This window comes from Oncorhynchus mykiss, chromosome 9, assembly GCF_057628025.1.
Source record: "Oncorhynchus mykiss isolate SJ-2025 chromosome 9, ASM5762802v1, whole genome shotgun sequence".
In the NCBI taxonomy this organism is placed as follows: domain Eukaryota; kingdom Metazoa; phylum Chordata; class Actinopteri; order Salmoniformes; family Salmonidae; genus Oncorhynchus; species Oncorhynchus mykiss.
This window is the reverse complement of record NC_143030.1, coordinates 44,045,717-44,059,377: the sequence shown is the minus strand read 5'-3', so window position 1 is coordinate 44,059,377 and position 13,661 is coordinate 44,045,717. Positions and strand designations below refer to the sequence as shown.

Sequence of the window (13,661 nt, the reverse complement as noted above, 5' to 3'; positions counted from 1 at the left end):
TATTACCTCAATTACCTCGGCTAACCTGTGCCCCCGCACATTGACTCTGTAGCGGTACCCCCTGTATATAGCCTCGCTACTGTTATTTTACTGCTGCTCTTTAATGATTTGTTTTTTTTTACTTATCACTTATTTTTCTTAAAACTGCATTGTTGGTTAAGGGCTTGTATAAGTAAGCATTTCACTGTAAGGTGTACACGCATGTGACAAATAAAATGGGATTTGATTTGAAAGTGATAGATATTACTAATGGGTTAGCCACCACTGCAGTGTGTGTGTGTGTGTGTGTGTGTGTGTGTGTGTGTGTGTGTGTCTACTCACCCTGCTCCTTGATCTGTCTGATCTGGCGCACCGTCTCCTTGAGGATAGCACACTTGTCTGGCTTGACGTTGAAGCTGTCGATGTCACTGAGATTGGCAGAGATCAGTTCGGCCAGCTCCTCAATGTATTTACTCTCCTGCTCCCGCCGCCTTCGCTCACACCTACAGGGGGTGACACTGTTTTACTACCGGCATTCACCAACATTATTTACCATTGTTTTATCAGGGTTGTATTCAAACACAAGAAAATGGACTGAAACAGGGAGGGGCTACCTGAAACTGTCCAATGAGAAATACTTGTTTTTGTTTTCCATTGCAAAACGTTTCAAGAAAGTTGGCCTATTTCCAAATAACCTGTTGTTACATGTCCATGGTTAGCGAATCTGAGCAGTCATTGTGTTATTTACAATATAGCATTCTGGGGCATGTGGCTCATTCCGCGTAACCACCATTCTCTAGTTCAGGTATGATTGTATGCATTAATCCTCACACACACACACACACACACACACACACACACACACACACACACACACACACACACACACACACACACACACACACACACACACACACACACACACACACACACACACACACACACACACACACACACACACACACACACACACACACACACACGCACACACGCACACACACACACACACTATACCTGTCTTGACTTTGAGGATGCGTTTTCAGACTATTTAAAAATAAACAGATTTCCAACAGGTCAATGTTGAGCTTAACTCAATATCCCAGCCAATAATCAAAATGGTCAAACATTGTGAAACCGGTTGTAAACTGGATCAAACTTTAGTGTAGACTAGATACTTTTAATGTGAATGATTACAACTACTAGAGATCTCCAGATTCAGAAGTCAGGGTTGACTTACAGTAGGCTACATTAAAAAGACTATACACCCTGTTTTAATGTAAATTTGGAAGTTGATTCATAAAATGTATGAACAAAAATGTATCTGACTTGTCAAAATAGATTTGCACTTGTATGTTGTTTTTTTTACATAAAAAAAAAAAAAAGAAAATCCCCAAATACCCCCATCGCATGGCCTCACGCCAGCCCCCTACTCACCCCAGACTGGGCGTGTCGCAGGTGGAGAGCTTGCGTTTTCGGTTTTCCGAGCTCAAAGGCTCCATGGAGTTGTCCCCCAGTCCACTCATCGTGTACACATATCAGCACCTGACAGGGACAGGACAAACACACACGCTTAGCCACAGGTCAGATAATGGGAGGGATGGTCAATAAGATGTTGTTAATGTAACTGGGTGGGGAAGAAATTAGAAGGTGTGGAAACCTCCATATATAAACACATCTAACCTTATGGCTGTGGATAATACTCAAACTCAGAGGGAGACACACACACAGACGTGTAGGAGAAGCTTTATGCTAAATATCCAACCTCCAGGGTACTCTTATGCAAATCACGCTATTGGCACAATATGAAAAATCTATATTGCATCGTCTGCCTCCTCCTCTCGGGGTAGAGTGTGTGTATGACCTCGCGCACACACGCAGACACACAAGGATTAGCAGTGTCTCCGACAGTAAGACACGCTGCACGACTAACCCTGTTAGACTGCAGTCTGTCTCCTACAATGCATCTCACTCGGTCTACAGGAATGTAGGCTGTCTAAGGTGGAGAGGGGCGGGGAGGGTTGAGGAAGAGAAGTGAGGAAAGGAGAAGCTGGCAGCATGAAGTCCACGCTGATTGGTCCATTTATTTACCAGTGACGCTGGAGAAAGGTAGGAGGGAGGGAAAGAGAGAGAGAGAGAGAGAGGAAGAGGGGGCAGAGGGAGAGAATGCAAAAGGAGGGGAAGTGAATGAGGTGAGAGAGAGAGAAAGGATGAGAGCAAGAGGATAGAGAGTGAGATCAGTGGCGATCCCCTACAAACACACCGCTTCGATACAGCAGGTCAGGAGTATTAGGTTAAGGCTACAAAAAGTCACTTGTGGTCGGAGCGGTGTGTTTTTAGGGAGTCCCAAGCAGTGGAAACAGAGGAGAGGAGAGAGGGAAGCAGAGAGGGGAGATGGAAAAGTGTAGTGAAGGGGAGGGAGCAAGAGGGAGAGGAGGGAAGAGAGTGAGAGAAGGCGTGGAAGGGATATGGAGGAGAGAGAGAGAGAAGAAAAGGAGGGATGCAGTGCACGATCAGGAGGAGAACCACACTCCAGTGCCCTTCTTAACCTTCCCAGCAAGTGCATCATTTTTATTCCATTGATTACATGGTTACCCTCTGACCGACATGCATGAAGCCTCTACTGAATAGAAAAGCAAGCCACCAGACGGAAAGGAACAGTGTTGCCATTCTATAATTCTATCCGTTTGTTTTGCAGATATTGTTTGTAATATTTCTTAGGAGTAATCTTTATCAATCAGTTGGATTTCAATATTTTCAAGGACATTCGATTGGCATGACAAAAAGAAAAGAAAAGAGTGCGTTTATTGCCTCGTCATCCCAGCTGTGCCAAATAGTGCACTGTAACGTTCTAAAAGATAGCCCACTAAAATGGCTTGTGAACAGACGTTCTACCCTGCCTATTCATTCGATCATGCCCGCTGGTCTGACATCATCACTTAAATCAGGGATGGACAACTTTGATGGGGGTGGAGGCCACATAAAAAAATGGCTCAACTCATAATTAGGGGCCGCAGTGGCTTGCGGGTCTGCGTACCCACATCCATAACCGCCCACCTTGCCAGCAAAACATTTGAGCAACCCCCCTCTTGACAGCGGAGAGACATATTGTTGTCGTTGTTCATTTCCTGCAATTCTACACATTTTGTCATAGGGCGGAGAGACATTTTCTCCAGTTTTAAATATGATATCTGAGTGAGAGTGACTAACAAAATCAATGGGGGCCCCCGGTCGGTATTTCCACGATTAAGACTACTACAAGTTTAGATAGCGGGCCGCTAAACTAACTTACCAATCTAAAAGACTTTAGCTGACATGGGCTAATTGAGTGACTATCAGCGACTGATATAAGAGAAAAACTGATGATGCACAATCAAATTTCAAAATCGCACCTTGCGGGCCACAACCACCCAACCAGCCAGTTGCCCATCTCTGACCTAAATGAACATGTCTAAATGTGAAATCAATCAAATGGAAAAGCAGCCAATGGAGCTCCATGACGTTGGAAGGTGGTGTGATGCTCCTCCTCCCTCAGTACTATATTGGTTTCCACTCCAGACAACAACATTGACCTTAATTGGGAAGCGTCATACTGTAGCTCTGTATGTAGGGAAACACGTGATTATGTGGCAAAAAAAAAAGGTTTCACTCTGAGGAATTCACAAGCAGCTTTGTTTAGAACACGCTCACTCAGTCCCACCCTCGGTCTCTCCCTCCCTCCCTCCCTCCCTCCCTCCCTCCCTCCCTCCCTCCCTCCCTCCCTCCCTCCCTCCCTCCCTCCCTCCCTCCCTCCCTCCCATACGTGTTTCCTTCAATCTATCCATCCCCGTCAACCCTTCCCTTGTCCTACCTGCTTTCCTATCTGTCTGTCTGTCTGGGAGGTGGAGAGGAAAGGGGGAGGGATTAAAGAGAGGCAGTGGAGAGCTCAGAGGAGGCGCTTAGAACTAGAGCTAAAGGAAGGGTTTAACTGAAGCCCTCTTCCATCAATCCTGATCATGCCTGCCTGCATGCCTGCCTGCCTATTGATAGAGTTCTCAAAGAGAGAGAGAAAGAGACCGAGAGTGAGAAAGAGAGGGAAAAGGGGGAGAGAGAGATGGCTCCAGCGTTCTAATTACAGTGAATGAGGCGGCCCCAGAGGATGACTGATTAGGAGGGCTGCTGAATGCCCCAGGGAAATGGGTCACCTCCAGTGTGGCGTGAGACACCCATCCACCCGCTCTTCCAGAGGAGTGCAGGGAGTAAAGTCAATTACACACCAAAGACACTGGGGCCTGGTGGCACACTGGGAAGCAGGGGGGCTGTGGTGGTTACTGGGTATGGTACAGGGGGGAAGAGAGGGTGGGATGGGAAGGGGAGGACGATTTTGGGAGAAACAGGCCACGACTCCAGAGAGCTACAATGAATGTAAGTAAACGTTGATGAAGTTGTCGTCCACCTCTCTCTCCGAGTGAGCCTCCCTCCATATTTCCCCTGTCTGTCGTTCATCCATTCCACATGCTCCTACTGTAGTTACTGGCATGTGGGCCTTGAGGTCTCCCACATGAGAGTCCAAGGTTAAACTCTGTTTTTTCTTTTTTCAATTAATATTCTGCTCACTTCCATTTGCCCCCCCCCAAAAAATCTAAACACAACAAAATAATTTGTATTACATGTTTTTATGTATAGTATTCATACATAGAACATGAATAGGACATGAGGATAGGACATTAAATAATAAATCCCCAAATACAAGGAACTGAAACACAAAAGTACCCAAGGCCCGAAATTTGGCAGGAATCAACAAGGTAGAAATAAAAACGCGACAGAGGACATAAAAGGCACAGTATGTGAGTATGCAAGGGTGTATATGCGAGGGGAGTGCGGGTGTGTAGGAAGATGGGGTGCCTGTGTGTTTTTTGTGATTAGAAGTGTGATGAGTTAAGGGAATGAGAAAGGAAAATGGTTGCTTTTGCGCAGATATGGAATGTACATTTTCAAATAAAAATATATAGTTGGTTTATTTTTGTCCTATCATGATGACATGGTGCCAACCCTACATCCTAGACACCAACCTGAGCGACCCACCCACTAAGGAGAAGTTTTGTTTCATAGGCCTACTTGCAACTAGCCTACGCAGCCATGACAGAAAGATGAAGGTGGTCAGAGACCCACTAAAGCCGTATCGTCCAGTCAATAATTTGAGGGTAGGTCCAAAAGCCAAAGCCCCGGATGGGTGAGCATAATATACAAGGATGTTCTCAAAGCATCTAATGAGAACCTTGACGACCTCGTACCTAGCCGGTTGGAATTCTGGTGGAATACCCCACCCAGGGGGTGGCAGTGCTGAAAACACTGGCTGCAGTAACCCATGGGAAGGGAGTTATTATTGTGGCCCTGCCTTCACAGAATAATCAAAAGGCCTGACACACAGAGGTGCTTGGGAAGATGGGTCACAACAGAGGACCAGCGTATGTGGGTGTTGGGGGAAGGGGTTTATCGGAGCTCCATTAGCTAGGACTAGATATTGGTTAATTAAATCTGTAGGTCGATCTATAGGTGGAAGGGGAGTAAGGGGCAGAGCTGTTTGTTTGAGAGGGGTGGGGTGAGTCGAGTGTATGCATCCCACATCTGTTGACAAAATCTATGAATTCCTACTGCCAGTCCTTGTTATAGGTAACGATCCTTCGTAGAAGTGCTTATATTATTATGCATATTAATCGTCAATTGTGGGAAGAAATTAAGATATGCAAGATTTTAATATGTATAGATATTTTTCAACAATGTTTTTTAATAATGATGCAGTACAACCGAGGTCAAAACATTAGAAATGATGTTTGCTGCAGATGTAATGGTCGTCGATGGTGGAAGAAGGAGAGGACCAAGGTGCAGCGTGGTATGTGTCCATATTTATTCAAATGAACACGGAAATAACAAAAATAACAAAGAGAAACAACCGAAAACAGTTCTGGCTGGTGCAGACACACAACAGAAAACAATCACCCACGAAACACAATAGGAGAACAGCTGCCTCTGATTGAGAACCATACCAGGCCAAACACAGAAATAGCAAATCATAGAAAAACTAACATAGACAACCCACCCAACTCACACCCTGACCATACTAAAACAAAGACATAACAAAGGAACTAAGGTCAGAACGGGACAGCGGAGCTGGTTCTGTACTGTAGGTGACACCATGTGCTCTTTTTAAAGGATGGGCCCCTATCTCTTAACCTTTTCACATGTGAGTTCCAAATATCTCAAAAGGCCCCAGAGTGAGTTTTTTTAAGTGCATGCTGTCAGAATGCACTCACTGTTCCAAAATGTGATTGTTACGCAACAGGAGAGTTAACCTGCGCTGTCAATTTGAAATTATTTTCTAACAATGTTTTTTTTCTAACAACAATTTGAATGGAGGTGTGTTCCACCTCCTCGTGAATTCACAATGAACTAGCCCATTTCACTGTTGCGGACAATTTATGTTTGAGGATTTACTGAACCGGACAAGCTTATCTCTTCGATGAAAGCCCAAACACCTCCCCAGATTAAAGTATGCAGACATTTGCCCAGTCTAGCACAAACTATTCCCCCCCAGCTAAATTTGACCGCTTGTTTTAGATCAAATCTTTCCTCAGTTAGCTCTAGGACTAATGTAGCCTACATTTTCCAGGTTTGGATGATTGTGTTATGCTGTCGCCACTTCTGTGAACGTCTGAACATTGCATACGTAAACAAACTGGTCACATTCAGGACGTAAAGTCCGAAGGATTGTGTCTGTACATAAGGTTTCTGTGTTTCCAGCTCAAACGTTGACTGTTGCGTCAATCGTAACTGGACGTTCCAAATAAGCGTTCTAAATCACACCGGAGGTTTTAGCAGGTGGAATATTAAGAGGACAAGTAGAGGTTTACTTAGTTGCAGCCACAGTATGCTTAACAGTGTAAATATGGTACGGCTATATGGACGCTCAATTATCATGGTACTTCTTAATAGTAAGTTGACAAACATTTATTATGCTAAGTATAATCAAAACTTGCATCTCATTATGATAAGTGGTAAAATAAATATAGCTAGTTAGAATTGTAGTGGCTTAGCAGATAAGAAATCGCAGTCTTAAATCTTGACTACAGATAAGAAAAGACAATCAGTCTTTACCTGGCTAAAAGAGAAGGAATATAATATATATTTTGTTTACAGGAAACTCATTCTACACCTGTAGACAAAGTTGTATGGGAAAATGACGGGGAGTGGGGGTGAAATATATTTCTCCCATGGGCAAAGAATCCCAAAAGGGGTGATGATATATTAATTAACAATCATTTTGATCCGAATTTGAAAACTGTTGAAACAGATCCACAAGGAAGGTGGATCCTTTTAAATATGCTGTTGGACTATAAATACATTTGTCTTATTAATCTATATCCAAACGATGAAAATATAAAAAAATGTATTGAGCTTACATGACTCAATTAATATGGTGGGAGATTATAATACGGTTTTGAGCACCTCAGCGGAACCGCAAAGAAAATCACACTACAAACCATCACCCTTTTACGGTTACAGAAGTCAACAAATGAGAGCACCAGGGGACACGCAGGGCATGGGTTAACCTCCACATCACCCGAGGAACAGAGGAGGAGTAGGATGAGGGTACGGCGAAAGGCTATCAAAACTGGTCGTCAAGTGCGTTTGGGACAGAGAATAAAAGGAGCAGATCTCTGGGCATGGTAGGATATATTCAGGGCATAATGTACAGACAGGCGTATGGTAGGGTACGGGTACAGTGGAGGTAAACCTAGGCATTGAGTGACGATAAGAGAGGTTGCATCTCTGGACGCACTAGTTATGCTGGGTGAGGTCAGCGCATGTGTTGGAGGTGGGACAAAAGAGGTATCTGAGGCATGTTGAGTGGGACTAGGGGCTCTGCAGTGAACTAAAACAATGATAACTATCCTAAACAACAGAATACAAGGCATATTGACATTAGAGAGAGACATAAAGAGAGGCATAAAGCAATCACAGGTGTTGATTGGGAGAGTTAGCTAATGAACAGTCCAGCAGGCATCAGCCAAGTAGTCAAGTGATCATAGGGTCCAGTGAACAGCAATAGATGAAACAGGGAAGCCGCTAGGTAGTCTTTACTACGCTAGCAAGCGGGAGACATAAAGTTTTTTTTTAAAAGTCAGCAGGCGGGGCTAGTAGAAGCGCCTGCGCCGACGTCCGGAAAAGGCCGGTTGAGGGCACAATGGATGGAATTACGTCAGCAAACCAGTCGTGATGGAAAGGCGGGGCTCCGTGTCGACAAAGGTTCCAGGCCAGTTGGCAAAATAGGTAGTGTAGCTGGAGTAATTTTGTTTGCTAGCCGGGAGATGAGCCTTGCTTGCGGCTAACTGGTGCTAGCTTCGGGACAAGGGCGTTAGCCACTATAGCCACTCGGTAGCAGTTAGCTAGCAGTGATGATCCGATGCAAAGGTCCAGAGCTTACGGCAAGAATCCGGTAGTGTAGTGGATTCTAGTCGTGTTAATGAAGAATCCGGGAGGCATCAGCTGTGTAGCCGAGTGATCATAGGGTCCACTGAGCAGGCCGGGAGGTGGGCCTGGCTCAAGGCTAGCTTCGGGGCTGGGCCACTCGGTGGCAGCCAGCTAGCTGGGATGATCAGGAGTAATGGTCCAGGGCTTACAGCAGGAATCCGGTGTTGTAGTGGAGAAAAACAGTCCGATACCGGCAGGCTGGCAAGTATTATCCAGTCTAAAAGCGGCTGGTGTCTGTGCAAAAGGTAAAGGCCGCTAGCAGTGGCTAACAATGACTAAATAGCTATTATCTAATTAGCTGGTTAGCTTCTGATGGCTAGCTTCTGATGGAGGTTCTGGCTATAAGGTCTAAAAATAGCAGATCCGTATGACATTGGGTGAGGTCGGTTGCCGGAAGGTATATTTAATTTAAAAATGGAAAAAGAGATTGAAAATATATTTAAATATATACATAAAAAAGACAAAAAATACAAAATTTACACAGGAGAAAGACAAACAACGTCTGCACTGCTACGCCATCTTGGATACAAAATTATTTATTATTATTTTCAAAACACAGTTTGTGCCTGTATTTAGTATTCATGCTAGTGAGGGCTGAGAATCCAATCTCACATAGATACATTGTTGCAAAGGGCACCAGTGTCTTAGCGCGATTTGCCAAGGCAGCATACTCTGAGCGCAGCCCAATCCAGAAATCTGGCAGTGGCTTCTGATTAAATAAAATTTTCACATAACCACATGTTGCAATTTCAATGAGACTCTCTTGTTTAGATATGAGTAATTTTCGGGAAAAGTACCTGCGTAATTGCGCACCTAACTCACTCAGGTGCTTAACTATATCACATTTGACATTGTCCGTAAGCTTGAGGTCATTTGCACACAAAAAAATCAGACAATGATGGAAAGACCTGTGTGTTGTCCTGTTAATGCAGACAGAGAAGCGCTCCAACTTCTTAATCGTAGCCTCAATTTTGTCCCGCACATAGAATATACTTGCAGGGGGTCCCTGTAACCCTGTAAAAAATTATCCAGATAGGCCAGTCATGTGAGAAACTCGTCATCATGCAAGAGGTCAGACAAGTGAAAATTATAGTCAGTAAAGGAAACTTTAAGCTGGTCTCTCAATTAAAAAAATACTTTGCCCCTTGATAACCAGCGCACTTCGTATGTTGTAAAAGCGCTACATGCCCATATCCTTGCATAGTGCAGAAAATATACGAGAATTCAGGGGCCTTGCTTTGTCAAAGTTAACCATTTTCAATGTAGTGTCCAAAACGTCTTTCCAGCTGTCAGGCATTCCCTTGGCAGCAAGAGCCTCTCGGTGGATGCTGCAGTGTAGCCAAGTGGCGTCGGGAGCAACTGCTTGCATGCGAGTATCCACTCCACTATGTCTCCCTGTCATGGCTTTTGCTCCATCAGTACAGATACCAACATGTGCGGCAGCTACGTTTGGCTACATACGTTAGTGGAATTTCCGCGAGAGCGCAACGGTTAATGTGATTGGATGTTAATTATTTGACTAGGCTACCTATATTTGACAATTTGTTGTTATTTCGCTGAACACTAGATGGTTTCATTTTATTTTTGGCAGCGAAACGAGGCTACTCAGGCGAGAAAAAAACCTCACCCAAATGTATAGCCCCATTGGAAAATATCATTGTACTGGTTGAAAATGTGAAGAAAAAATATATTATAATAATAAATATTATATATACACAGTTGAAGTCTGAAGTTTACATACACTTAGGATGGAATCATTAAAACTCTTTTCATCCACTCCATAAATTTCTTGTTAAGAAACTATAGTTTTGGCAAGTCGGTTAGGACATCTACTTTGTGCATAACACAAGTAATTCTTCCAACAATTGTTTACAGACGGATTATTTCACTTATAATTCACTAATTCACAATTCCAGATCATTTAAACAAGTATTGGAAAAAATAATTTAAAAACAATTTAAACAAGTATTGGAAAAGATAAAACACTATGAAAAATCTGGGAAACCAGGCCTGGTATTCATAGCTGACTTTGAAAAGGCCTTTGATAAAGTACAACTTGAATTTATATAAAAATGTCTGGACTATTTTAATTTTGGAGGATCTCTTATACAATGGGTTAAAGTTATGTACAGTAACCTTAGGTGTAAAATAGTAAATAACGTCTACTTCTCAGAAACAGGAGTAAAACACGATATGTATTATGGCCATTGAAATGTTAGCTATTAAAATCAGATCCAACAATAGTGTCAAGGGGCTATAAATCCAAGGTTTAAAAACAAACGTGTTCTTGTACGCTGATGATTCGTTTTTTTAAATTTTAAATCCGCAATTTTTGGATCCCTGCACAGCCTCATCAAGAATCTAGAAAATGTTTCTATCCTCTCTGGATTAAAACCAAATCATGATAAGTGCACCATATACACGTATTGGATCTCTAAAAAATACAACTTTTACATTCCTGTGTAGTTCAACAATAAAATGTCCGAGAGTGAAGTGGACATACTCGGTATTCATATCCTGGAAGAAAGGATCTCACTGCAACACATTTTTATTGAAAGTTTGCCAAATCAGATAAGATTTTGCTACCATGGATAGACAACACCTGTCTATTTGTGGAAAAATCACCCTGATTAATTATTTTGTCATATCCCAGTTGACCTATTTACTTATGGCCCTGCCTCCACCAAACGACTTGTTGTTGTTTTTTTAATTATGTGAACAAAAAAATACTTTATTTTATTTGGAACGACAAGCCAAACAAAATTAAACCGACCCAGTTATATAATGAATATGAATTCAGAGAGCAGAAATGAAATATTAAAGCATTGGACCTCTCACTAAAGGCTTCAGTCATACAAAAACTATACTTAAATCTGAACTGGTTCTCTAGCAGATTAGTAATAATGGCTCACCAGGTGTTCAAGAATGGCCCTTTTCCCTTCATTCAGATTACAACCTTTCACTTTCAGTTATATAAAAATGAAATCATCTCTAAAATATTGCTATTTTTAAAACAAGCAACAGAAAGCTGGTTGCAATTTCAGTTTAACCCACCAGAAAAGAGAGAACAAATATGATAAGAAAACTGATGGTTAAACTCAAATATACTTATTGATATAAAAATATTTTGTGAAGAAAAAAAAAAAAAGTATAATCTTTGTAAATGATATCATAAATAGGACTGGTGGAGTTGTCACACATGCATCTAACAGAAATATATGGAAATGTTTGCTCTATCCAAAATTACAGCCACCTGATTGTAGCAAAAATTGAGGAGGCAAGTGGAAAGGAACTTGTCCGTCAACTCCATGGTACACCCAACTAGTTTTTCAATTTAAAGGACTATACAAAATTATTGCAACCAATAAAATGTTATATATAATACCAGTCAAAAGCTTGGACACACCTATTCATTCAAGGGGTTTTCTTTATTTCTACTATTTTCTACATTGTAGAATAATAGTGAAGACATCAAAACTATGAAATAACACAGGAATCATGTAGTAACCAAAAAAGTGTTAAACAATTCTAAATATATTTTATATTTCAGATTCTTCAAAGTAGCCACCCTTTGCCTTGATGACAGCTTTGCACACTCTTGGCATTCTCTCAACCAGCTTCACATGGAATGCTTTTCCAACAGTCTTGAAGGAGTTCCCACATATCCTGAGCACTTGTTGGCTGCTTTTCCTTCACTCTGCGGTCCAACTCATCCCAAACCATCTCAATTGGGTTGAGGTTGGGTGATTGTGGAGGCCAGGTCATCTGATGCAGCACTCCATCACTCTCCTTCTTGGTCAAATAGCCCTTACAAAGCCTAGAGCTGTGATGGGTTATTGTCCTGTTGAAAAAAATTATAGTACCACTAAGTGCAAACCAGATGGGATGTTTTTATTTTTGTATTTAACCTTTATTTAACTATGCAAGTCACTTAAGAATAAATTCTTATTTACAATGATGGCCTACACCGGCCAAACCCGGACGAAGCTGAGCCAATTGTGCGCCGCCCTATGGGACTCCCAATCACGTCCGGTTGTGATACAGCATGGATGGTGTATCGCTGGTGTATCGATGGTGTATCGCTGCAGAATGCTGTGGTAGCCATGCTGGTAAAGTTTGCCTTGAACTTTAAATAAATCACTGAGTGTCGCCAGCAAAGCACCATCACACCTCCTCCTCCTGGGAACCACACATGCAGAGATCATCCATTCACCTAATCTAAATTTTGACTCATCACACCAAAGGACAGATTTCCACCAGTCTAATGTCCATTGCTCGTGTTTCTTGGTCCAAGCAAGTCTCTTCTTCTTACTGGTGTCCTTTAGTAGTGGTTTCATTGCAGCAATTCAACCATGAAGGCCTGATTCATGCCGTCTCCTCTGAACAGTTGAGATGTGTATGTTACTTGAACTCTGTGAAGCATTTATTTGGGCTGTAATCTGAGGTGCAGTAATGAACTTCTCCTCTGCAACAGAGGGAACTCTGGGTCTTCCTTTCCTGTGGCGGTCCTCATGAGAGCCAGTTACATCACAGCACTTCATGCTTTTTGCAGCTGCACTTTAAGAAGCTTTCAAAATTCTTAACATTTTCCAGATTGACTGACCTTCATGTCTTAAAGTAAGGATTGGACTGTTGTTGCTCTTTGCTTATTTGAACTAAATATGAACTTGTTCTTTTACCAAACAGACCTATATTCTGTATGTCACCCCTACCTCGTCACAACACAACTGATTGGCTCAAACACACATCAAGAAATAAACTCCACAAATGATCTTTGAACAAGGAACACCCGTTAATTGAAATGAGTGTGCAAAGCTGTCATCAAGGCAAACGGTGACTACATTAGATGTGTTTAACACTTTTTTGGGTTACTACATGATTCCATGTGTTATTTCGTAGTTTTGATGCCTTCACTATTATTCTACAATGTAGAAAATAGTAGAAATAAAGAAAAAACCTTGAGATTGCTGATGACACAACAGTGGTAGGCCCGATCACCGACAACGATGAAACAGCCTATAGGGAGGAGATCAGAGACCTGCCTGTGTGGTGCAAGGACAACAACCTCTTCCTCAATGTGATCAAGACAAAGGAGATGATTGTGGACTACAGGAAAAGGAGGACCGAGCACGCCCCCATTCTCATCGACGGGGCTGTAGTCGAGCAGGTTGAGA

The 13,661-nt window shown here is 42.4% G+C and overlaps 1 protein-coding gene across 3 annotated transcripts in view; it reads right to left on the bottom strand.

The window, feature by feature from the left end:
* The window catches only part of LOC110531165 (nuclear receptor coactivator 3), a 123,551-nt gene that overhangs the window by 27,136 nt on the left and 82,754 nt on the right, over positions 1-13,661 (bottom strand). For all 3 annotated transcript variants that reach the window (XM_036987940.2, XM_036987942.2, XM_036987943.2), the window contains 2 exons: positions 1,414-1,521; positions 322-482 (listed from right to left, as the gene is read on the bottom strand). In XM_036987940.2, the coding sequence (XP_036843835.1) occupies positions 322-482; positions 1,414-1,502 (250 nt within the window). In that variant the 5' untranslated portion in view covers positions 1,503-1,521. The remainder of the gene's footprint in view (positions 1-321; positions 483-1,413; positions 1,522-13,661) is intronic.